General features: G+C 37.0%; 1 protein-coding gene across 1 annotated transcript in view; it reads left to right on the forward strand.

Moving 5' to 3' along the window:
• LOC128693156 (extracellular matrix organizing protein FRAS1-like) overlaps window positions 1–8,613 on the forward strand; it is a 252,677-nt gene extending 244,064 nt beyond the window's left edge. Inside the window, exons 45-46 of the mRNA XM_070089393.1 lie at window positions 580–756; window positions 6,666–8,613. Of these exons, the coding sequence (XP_069945494.1) occupies window positions 580–756; window positions 6,666–7,298 (810 nt within the window). The 3' untranslated portion in view covers window positions 7,299–8,613. The remainder of the gene's footprint in view (window positions 1–579; window positions 757–6,665) is intronic.
• Window positions 8,614–11,217: the final 2,604 nt, after the last annotated feature.

Consider the following 11,217-nt stretch of genomic DNA (forward strand, 5'->3'; position numbering starts at 1 on the left):
CCTTTCCTTTCCCTCTGCTGAGGCTGGGCCTCCCTCACTGGCTTGGTGGTTATCCATCTACCGTCTTTTCCTCCTCATTGCCTGAAAACCACTCCCATGCTAACACAATGCAAATAATTAAATCTTTAGTTTTTCACCAATTTTTACCAAATAAATGGAAGCTCTTTATACATGCATAAAAGGTACAAACCCAAAGTATGAATGCATTAGGTAAAATATTAACCGAGATCGAAATATTTACAAGTCATCATTAAAATCACGTGCTAATGGACAAAATCCAGAATTACAGATATTTTTCCATTTTGTCTGATGCTTCTCACGTTTGGTCACTTTTTTTGTCTGAAACTGCCGAAATCTGTTAATGAGAGGTTTTACCGTATTCAGTTTTGTTTTAAGAATTATTTTAAAGGAAATTCGTTTAAGAAAAATTTATCTGTAGCCAAGATATAGTCATTTTTCTTATTACATCCAGGGAATATATCATCTATGATGAGATTAGATGCATAATTCTTTATGGGAAGATATTTATGATGAGATTAGATGCATAATTCTCTATTAGTTTATGTATGAATCTTACAGGATCGTGAACAGCCCTACATGAGTGAGAGTAACTTGAGTAGGCCGCAAATAGTGGCACACTTTGCTGAAGATCTGCCAGAGTTTGAGGCCCTCCGACAGTTCTCAGGTGTTGATGGATTCCTCTTAAATACTGATGGCCTCTACCAGGTTAATTCTGGCCATCAGTGGTATTTGCAGGTAATAAATGAAATACAAAAAGAGTTTACCTGTATTTTCAAAGAAAATGCATATGATATATAAATTGGCTTCTAATTATTTATTCTATATGCAACAAGTGTATTACAATTAATTTATTTAAACTTAATTAAAAAATAAAATAGCAAAATTATAAATCTGACAAGTAGAGTTGATACAAAACTTATATACAGTAGGGCCCCGCTTTACGGCATTTCGCCTGATGGCGTTCTGCTAATGCAGAGATTTCAAATTATGACCAAATCTCTCTGTACAGCTCCCCCCCAATTGACTTTCTAATGCATTTACATTCTCTGTAAGCACGATTCTCTATTATGTCTGGAAACTTTCCAAAATTTCAAGTGTTTTAAGTTATTTCATATTTTATATATACGTAAGTGATAATTATACTTGTGTACCTGTACCTAAATAAACTTACACACTATGCTGGCATGCAGGTACATGTTAAAATCACTAAGAGTGTCTTATTAGTCTCGAAGATGCCATATTAACCCCTTCAGGGTCCAAGGCCAAAATCTGAAGTGGTGCTCCAGTGTCCAAGAAATTTTGAAAAAAAAAAAAAAAAAAAAAAAAAAATTGTTTTTATTACAGAATTAAAGAGCATATTTTTGTGAAGGTAATAAGACAAAAAAAAATTTTCTGATCAGTACTTACCGAGACACAGTGCCAAGAAGTTTGTCCAAAATGATGTGGTGGCGGCAACATCGACGAATTCCACATACGCGCATTACTTTATTTAGCGGTTTTTATAGTTTTTTCTTTTCTTTTCCAATTTTTTTCTTTTCCTACTAACATTTGGGGCCTGAGAGACCAATACTGTATATAATGTATATATATAAACTCACTGTATTGAACACAATAACCGCACTAAAGTTATTATCATATTATTGTTTACCACTGTTGTTTATTACAATAAACATGCACAAATCTTGTATAATACTAATGTTCTATCATATATTTACATATTTACAATCACTGGACATGGTTTTAGAACTGCTGGAGCTTGTGGAACTCCTTGAAACAAGGCACCATGCACAGAGGTACCTTACATTCCTCACACATAAACCGAGTGTCTTTGCGTCTTTGTTGCCATCGTTTTGTTTGTGCACAGACGATGCATCTCTTCTGAGCAAATTTCTTCTGAGTTGAAGGAAGCTGTATTATGAAATGATCACCTTCCCTCCTCAAACGCTTGAGTATATCCTGAGTAATTCGAGGACCTTGTTGTATAGCAGGTGTTCTTACCTGGTACTTCATTATGAGTTTTCTGACAACAGACAAACAAAATTCACCATACGGTGGTCTGTTGCCAGTCTTTATTTGGTACATATTATATGCATTGAGCATTGAAATGTCCAAGAGATGGAAGAAAAGTTTCATGTACCACTTGTAACTCTTACGAACACAATCAACAAAACCAATCTGCATGTCACATTTGTTAACCAAGCACATGTTTTGTGTATAATCAATCACTGACACTGGTTTTCGAATACGTTCATTAGTCACTCGATCAACTTTGCCACTGCCTTGCATTTCATTACGGTGAATGGTTGTCAACAATGTGACATCTTGTTTGTCATGCCACCGTAATGCCATGATGCCATTGGCAGTAAACACCTGAACGTCATCACCACGAGCACCTGCATTGAGCCTGGGCATATGTTTACGATTAGAGCACACTGTGCCACACACATCTGTCTTGATAACTCGCATGAAATCACCGAGTAATGGGCTTGTGTACCAGTTATCGGTATATAATGTATGCCCCTTACCAAGATAAGGTGCCATCATGTTTCTCACTACATCACCTGAGATACCCAATAACATCTTGGTATCTTTCAATGTTTTACTTCCCGTGTATACAACAATATCCAACACCAGGCCACTGTCACAGTCACAGAGTACAAACAGTTTTATACCAAAGCATTTCCTCTTGCTCGGTATATACTGCTTGAATGACAGTCTACCTTTGAACAAAATCAAAGACTCGTCAATTACAAGATTCTTGAATGGATAAAAGTATATGCTGAACTTTTGTTGTTTGAGATACATGAAAACATTTTTAATCTTGTATAACCTGTCACTTCTGTCAGGCCTGGTTTTGTCAGAGAAGTGCAACATACGTAATAGTAAGATAAACCTGTTCACTGGGATGATTTCACTGAAGACCGGGGTAGAAATTAGCCGATCTGTGGACCAGTATGCTTTTATATTATGCTTATAGACATGAGGCATAAGTATTATTGTTGCAAAAAGCAAATACATTTCTGCAACAGTCGTCTCTTTCCACCTGTGTAGTCTTGACTGTGGCGATATGATTGTATTTGCCATGGTGTACTCAAAATACTTATTACTTTCCCTGACAATAGTTTCCATCAATGGCTGGTCAAAGAATAATTCAAAGAATTCCAGTTCATTGGCCGTGGTTCCAAGGGGACAAGTAGGTAGAATTCCACTTTGAGTCATCGAAGTGGTGGGGCTTGGGAACAAAATTGGGATTTTGCTGCCAATCCCAGATACAGTTTGCTGGTGGATACTGGACATCATAGGCTGGTTGTGGTTGTGGTGGGCTGGTGGCTGATGCTCCGCTTTGTCCTTGAACTGACGAGTCAGCAGCGTGGGTCCCAGCCTGGGCTGGTGAGTCACGCATGGCGATGCCACTACCATCACCACTACCACCATCTACTGATGCCTGTGGTCTATCCATGCCAAGTGTAGCCACATCATCCTCACTATCACTATCTAAACCTGGTGTAGGGCCACGGGATGTACTCCGTCCCCTGGGCACAGCATAGGGTACACTACCCGAGTGCATGCGGCGGCGAACATACCGACGCTTCACTGGTAAATATGATTCCTCACTATCACTACTCGAATGATTGTCAAGCGCAATAAAATCACAATCCACGTCACTATCATCATCATTACTGAAGTCAGAGGCCTGGCCACGTGAAAATATTAGTTTTCTCTTGCGTTGAGGCACAACCGACCGTGAGTCACGAGTGCCCACACCAGAGGTAGAAGGTTGAGGATCGTCAGGGTTTTCTGCACTATTATCGATATCCTGGTCATTCCTTTCGGTCACTAACTGATCAAAGCCATAGAATTCATCTTCATTTCCACTTCCATCAGTGTCAGAACTATCAGATAGGAAGAGGAGAGTCCCAATTTTCCAGGGAGTGAGAGCTGACTTGCGACGAGGCATGATGAACAAGGGTAACTGAGCCAGCGTTCCCACAATGCTATGCGGGCGCCTAGATTTTTTGTTTATGGCGCACACCCACCACGCAGATCCATTCTCTCACATGTAGGCCTATGAGCACTTTCGCGCTAAATTTGACGGCGCTAGAATTTTGGCATAGATCTACGGTTTGGACACTCAACGTGAAGCCGTAGATCTACAGGACGGACCCTGAAAGGGTTAATACAGCCTTTCCTCACTTAGCAACGTACTTGTTTACCGATGACTCGGACTTACGATGGGCTCTCTGACCAGTATGCATACCTAAATAATGTATATTAGAACTGATTCCCTCTATTCTGTTTATTACAATATACAGTACACTATTGTATAAACATTTAAATATATACCAGAAATGTTATACATGGTACAAAGGTGACATTAAAACAATGCCAAAGATGGTTGACACAAACCCACTACCATTATAGCATGCTCCTCACTTAGTAACGAATTCATTTACCAACGAGGTCTTAGGAACGAAACTCCATCGTTAAGTGAGGAGAGGCTGTAATAATAATCACTCTGAGGCGCATTAAATATCGTATATTACATTAATATAGACATTTTCATTAATCCGTCTATGATATTTTTTTCAAAATTACATAATAAACACACTACGTAACATATGTATAAACATGATAAATACACCCCACAGTAGAATAAATTAACATAAATATGAGATTTTTTCCAGTCTTGTCGGAGTGTTGGAAAGAATAGTTCAACACCAAAGAAAATGTGTACACAGTAGTATTACTGGGGGAACTGTAGGAAATTATTCCTTGCATATGCCTTCACTCAGAGCGTCATTCCTTCTAAAACTGGCGTGTTACATGAGAATGGGAGTTTTGCTCTTTATTCTACTTTACCAGTGTGGAGACAGCTTGTACACAATGCAAGGTATAAGATTCACAGAGATGGGAATGAACATGTATGAACCATAACCAGACGTGTTCGTCTGTTTGTTTACATACTCTGCGACTGTCCTCTCTCATTTACTTGTTCTCTCTCTCTCTCGTTTATTCGTTTTTATCTCATTTACTCACCTCTCACCCTACATTAAGACTACAAATATTTTAAGGTAAGTAATGAGTGTACTGTACATAGTATATGCATTCTATCGCTCTAGGGCACTTTAAATGTCGTAGTAGGTGGGGTGGCCAGGCAGGCTACCATACCTCCCACACCTGACTTTCTACAAATAAATACTGTTCACCTTTCACCCAATACGTATTTAACTCTTTCACTATCAGTCCTGTAATATTAAGGCTTGCAAGCCAGTGTTGGTCCTGTAATAGTACGCCAAAAATTTTAGCAGGTTCCAATCTTGCAAGAAAAAGCTGGTAGGCCTATATGAGAGAATGGGTCTGAGTGGTTAATGTGTGCAGTATAAAAAAAATCCTGCAGCCTGCAGTGCATGAGAAAAAAAAAACTGCGTTTTTCATTTAAAACAGCAATGTTGTGGTATATTTTCTCATGGTATTTATGGTTGTATTCTCATTTGATAGAATAGATATACTACAGAACAAGAGATGATTTTGAATGGTTTACGGAATAAAAGTACCTTGAAATTGAGCTGAAAGTAGTGGATATGTTCGATTTTTGCCGATGTTCAAGAGTAAACAAATCACATCACATGTCCAATACAAATCAGTTGGTGGGTTTAATGTGCTTTTCACAAATGCGATGATATTATTTATACCATTTTTATAATAATGTAGTAGTCTGCATAACAATAAATCTTCTATTTTTTGTGTGAATAAAAATTCATAATGGAAAGCAAACGAAATATAAGAGGGGCCTGGAGACATGACTAATGAACAGAGAAAATGTTAATTTAGTTCTTGGAATGTTTGCATTGTTAATTCTGGATCCTATTTTGAAATTGGCCTTCCTTGGATTATGTATGAAATTGGCCAAATTACCAATTTCTGATCACTTTATTGGGTAGTTGAAATTGGTAAATGGGCAGTTTCTTGTACTCATTCAATAGAACAAAAGGAGTTCTAGCGAAATAGCTATGAGTGATTGATTGGAACAGTGGAATTGGCCGAAAATAGGACTCAAATTGGGCAAAATCGCCGATGCTACAAATACGTATGTATTTTAAGGTAAGTAATGAGTGTATTGTATATGCATTTTTATTGCTCTAGGGCACTTTAAATGTCATAGCATATTATGTGTGGGTGGGTTGGCCAGGAGGGCTACCATACCTACCTCATCTGACTTCTTACAATAAATACTACTCACCTCTCACCCTACATTAAGACTACAAATATTTTGAGGTAAGTAATGAGTGTACTGTGTGTATTTTTACTTTTTATTGCTTTTTAATGCCTGGTTCTATTGCTTACTTAATATATGTTAGTGTAAACTTGTTATCTGGCATTTATGTGCATTTAAAAGTGGGAAAAAATGGCGTTCTGCTTTCCGGTGGTAGCCTGGAACCTAACCTGTCGTGTAAGTGAGACCTTACTGTGTATGCGATTGTAAAGGTTACTTAACAACTTCAACCTTATTTCATTGAAATGTTTCATAGATAACATAAAAATTGGATGCAAATGTGAATTTTAAGAGTTTCATCATTTTGTATAATTACATTTAAATTATATTTTGTTATATTGTATTACTGTTGTAACATGAATATTTTCAGGTCTTGTATACAATTGGTCCAAACAGCAGAAGAAGTAAAAGAGATGCAACACTGCTTACAACTCTTTCTCACTTTACATCTACAAGAAGCCCTGATTTTAGCAATTTTGAAAACAAGAATTTTAATAAAAATATGTTAACATTAAATCCAATTTCACTAGCATCTACTCAACCACCAGAAGAATCTGTTCAAGGTATCAATGACTTTAGTGGGCTTGCAGAAGACCTTCCAATGCCTGCCTTCTTAACATCTCTTCATACTCGTAATGGAACAAACATGAGGAGCTTTCAACTAAAGTTCACCACTGCCAGCAGTTCAGAAAACTCAGTCTTCCTCAATGTTTTATACGTTATAGTAGCTCTCATGGTTTTACTTGCCATCATTATTGCAGGCCTACTGGTTGTGAAGAGATACTTTAGAAATTCAGAGAAGGACAAAGTAATTGTTGTTCGCAGTTTAAAAAATGAACGAGAAGAGTTCAGGAGAAAAGGTGAAGGAAAAGTATTAGAAAGGCCAAAAACTCTACCACCAAATATGACTCTCAACAGTGAAAGTAATTTGCAAACAGTGAAAGTAAAGACATTAGCAATTACTGTTCGAAATAATTTAGAGGATGAAGGAACCGAGGTGTAAAAATAAATTCACAAAGATTTATTGTTCCATAAGGAGAGTAACTAGGTTAAAGAAAATTATGCTTTTGAACTTCTTTCTTTTTATGCTAAATAAAAGCTGATGTGATTGTAAGCCTTTGATGGTGATATACAAGAGTATGAACTTATAATGCTATCAAAACATTACTTATAAAAGAGAAGTGTGCCATATAGGATCTGTATAAGGATAATTTGCTGGGGTTAGAAGTTGAATGATAATGTAGAAACTCACAAAATGAATACAATTAACAGAAAGATTACAGATTCAGCTCAAATTGCTTGATGGAAACTCACAAAATTATGAGATTGATATTCAGTCTCCTATAAAGACTTCATGTGATCTAATTAACACTGTCCATCAAAAATTTTGTTGTCCCAATGGGGCTTGTGTTGTTCTTTTCACAAAAGTTTGACCTAAATGTTTATATGTAATATATTTAATAACTGTGATAGGACACTATTAAAAAACTGATTTAAAGATGTGATTTTGGATTTAAAAATAGAAAATGGATTAATGTGTTTATATGATGATTATCAAACATTTCTTGGTTGAAAATGGTGATTAATTACAAAATGCATCATTCTGTGATTTAAAATAATTCTCAACTGTGCTACAAGAACTGGTCCAGCTGATCAGTCTGTTTCATAGAAAAGGATTTTAGTACTGTAGTTTCATGAACACCTACCTGTGTTAACTTATGCCAGTGCCTCACTCAAGAATTTATTCAGTGATCTATTTTTGTGCTCCTCAATAGATATGTTATCTTTGCTTGAACTTGAAGAATAAAGCTGTAACACTTATTCCTTCTCCTGAATTATTTGTTTGTGCTGTCATGAAGAGGTGCCTTACCCTCACATGTAATATGTAGGCATGCAGCAAAGTATATCCTGTTCTTCATTATAATTTATTTAATTATGCCTCTGGGTTGTCCACTACTATTCTACTACAATTATAATTGATGTATTTTTTTTTCACTCAACATACAATGTTGAAAACGTCAAGTTACAGTGGTGTTTGGCTGTTCCTTGTTCCTCCGTTTTCAGTGCCTTAATCATGATGATACTTTGAACCTCAAAGGGTGCTATTTGTATTATATATTAGACAAAAGACTGATTGATGCCTTCTTTCAATTTTAAAATGTGTGTTTTGTAATAACTTTGCTAATATTTTGCATTTGATATTCTGTCATCATCCTCAGCTCATTTCTTCACTTGAAATCATCTCAGGTGTATGAAGACACTGCCACTTCAAAGAACTAGTTAGTGAATGTTTATTTATTTAATAAAGAGAAAAACAATATGTATTTTTCTTTTACAAAATCTTTTTTTTTTTTTTAAGGCTAAGAAATTGCCAATAAGTATGCTGGTTGGAGCTGGTGTGAAAACTATTATGACAGCCCATATGCAAGTAACTAAGAAGCTTGGCCAAAGGCAGTGATGGCGAGGTAGAACAGCCCTCAAAATCAGTCGCATAATAATAATTTAAAATAATTTGGGATTTTATAATTTCAAGCACCAATTCTTTCAAGAAATTCATGAGCACTTGCACATCAAATTACATACAAATCCAACAAATTCCTAATCGTATGAACCCTGCAACCAAAATCATTCATAGTAACAGGTTCAGCGGGAATGAATGTTGCACCTCACGACTGCATCTTGTGGCCTTCAAAAAGTAAAAGAATAAATCAGAGTGTCCTGGTGATCCTGAAGTTTAAATCCAGCACCACTTAAGGTGGGAGGATTGATCACAGTTTGAATGGAAGGTATTACAAAAGAGGGTCTCCTTTCAAGTGGAACTGAAGGTACCACAGCAGTACGTGCTTCACAGTATATGGCCAGAAGGAACACCCTGGGTAGCAGAGAATCCACCATGCAAAGATGATGCAGATGTGTAAGCAGCCATAAATTTATCACTGCCACATCAACCCTTTTACTGTCCAGACCCCTGAAACTAAACGCCGGGTCACCATCTGGAAAAGACCCGGGTCAGGGCAAGGCCAGTGAACCTACTAGAGTACAGAACTGAAACCAATATTGCTCTCAATGTCCACCTTTCTTTGTTTAAAAAAAAAAAAAAATATTCTTCTGAAAGGTAGAGATTTTTTGCTGAAGGTAATGACACCAAAAGTATGAAATTTGATGGAAAACTTACAAAATTACGTAGGTGTAAAGTTAGCAGTCTTGGTGCTATTTACTTATCAGCTATTTTGCTCACTTTGAGTCCTATTTTAAGCCAATTCCATTGCTCCATTTAACAAAATTCTGAGCTATGTTGCTAGTTTGCCTTCCATTCTATCAAGCGAGTACAAGAAACTGCCCATTCAACCATTACAACCACACTATAAAATGCACAGAAATCAGTAATTAGTGCTTTGCAAGCTATTAAAAAATCTGAGTCACCTCATCCCCTAGTTCATATACAACTTTGGTTGTGCTGCATTACATTACAAGCAAACACAAAGAAATCATTTTCTGTTGGGTTCCTAGTCATATTATGTTCAGGGCAATGAGCAGGCAGACTGCTGTGCGGTATGCAGTACATGACCTACCAATTTCATATAGAGGTATTCCAGTCTCTTGACTATTTTGCTGTAATCTCTACTCACCTTTGCAACCATTGGCAACAACACTGGTCTGATATAACTCAAAACAAATTACATTCTATTACGCCAAGTTTGGGTTTCTGGCCTTCTTGTCATCGATACCAAGGTTGGGAGACAACTCTCTTGTCTTCACATCAGACACACTCGTCTAACTCATGGGTATCTCATGGAGGTACCCCATGAATTGTCTAGCTCCAGTTTCAATTTCCCATATTCTATTGGACTGTCCTGTCTATCAACAAGCATGAGGAATTTTCCTCTGATGTTATGTTCTTAAATGTTTTGTTAGTGGGATGGATTGTGAAAGACCTGCCTAGTATGGGCCAACAGGCCTGCTGCAGTGTTCCTCCTTTCTTATGTTCTGTTCTTATCACTGCTCTAACACCCTTACTTTATCTTCCCTCCTTGCTGATGGCCCCACCTTTGACACGGACTCCCTCTTCGACTTTTTGACAGCAACTGATTTATTACACAAATTTTGATAATCCTTCCTTTAGCACTCCTCACAGCCCTTCCTAACTTTGCCTTTGTTGTCCTCTCCACTCTTGCTTATCCATTGATCCTGCATCAATTCCTGCCCAGCAGCGCTGTATGACCCTAGTAGTTTTAGCGCTTCTTTTTGATGATAATAATGGCCAATTTTACACAAAATTAAAAAATGCCAATTTAAAGATTGAGTCCAAAATAAAGGAATGTAGACATTCATGCACTAAAACAACATTTCCTCTGTTCACCAACCATATCCCCAAGCCTCTTCTATGTTACATTTACCTTTCCATTTTGAACTCATGATCACACAAAAGTAGTATATAAGCTTTAATCTATTTCTCGGTTAATAAAATATAACCAGGAATAATTGGCCATAACCTAGATCATCCCCATATTTGAATCAGACCTAGTAAAAGACCATAAAACAGACCAGGGTGTGAAGGGGGACCTTATCCATCCTCAAGAAAAGCATCAAAAATCAAATATTTCTGCTACTTTGAGCCTGATTTCAAACTACAGTACATACTTCCTTTCCTGAAACCAACCAAAATAAAAAACAGCCAATAAAACTATAAAAACCATTCTAGAAAACACCTCAAAAACTGATACTTTAAGTGAAATACAAAGCCATTTGGTAGCATTTTCTTTATGAAGCACACACTCATCGAACAGATCCATTCTCTCACATTTAAGCCAAAATTTACCACTTACAGCTTAACTGTATGCATATCTCTGTAAGTGACACTAGTGTCAATGACGCAGGTCTATGCGCGAAACAGTGAAAAGGTTAATACAGTTTAGCTATGT

The sequence above is a fragment of the Cherax quadricarinatus genome, chromosome 28 (assembly GCF_038502225.1).
Source record: "Cherax quadricarinatus isolate ZL_2023a chromosome 28, ASM3850222v1, whole genome shotgun sequence".
Taxonomy (NCBI): Eukaryota; Metazoa; Arthropoda; class Malacostraca; order Decapoda; family Parastacidae; genus Cherax; species Cherax quadricarinatus.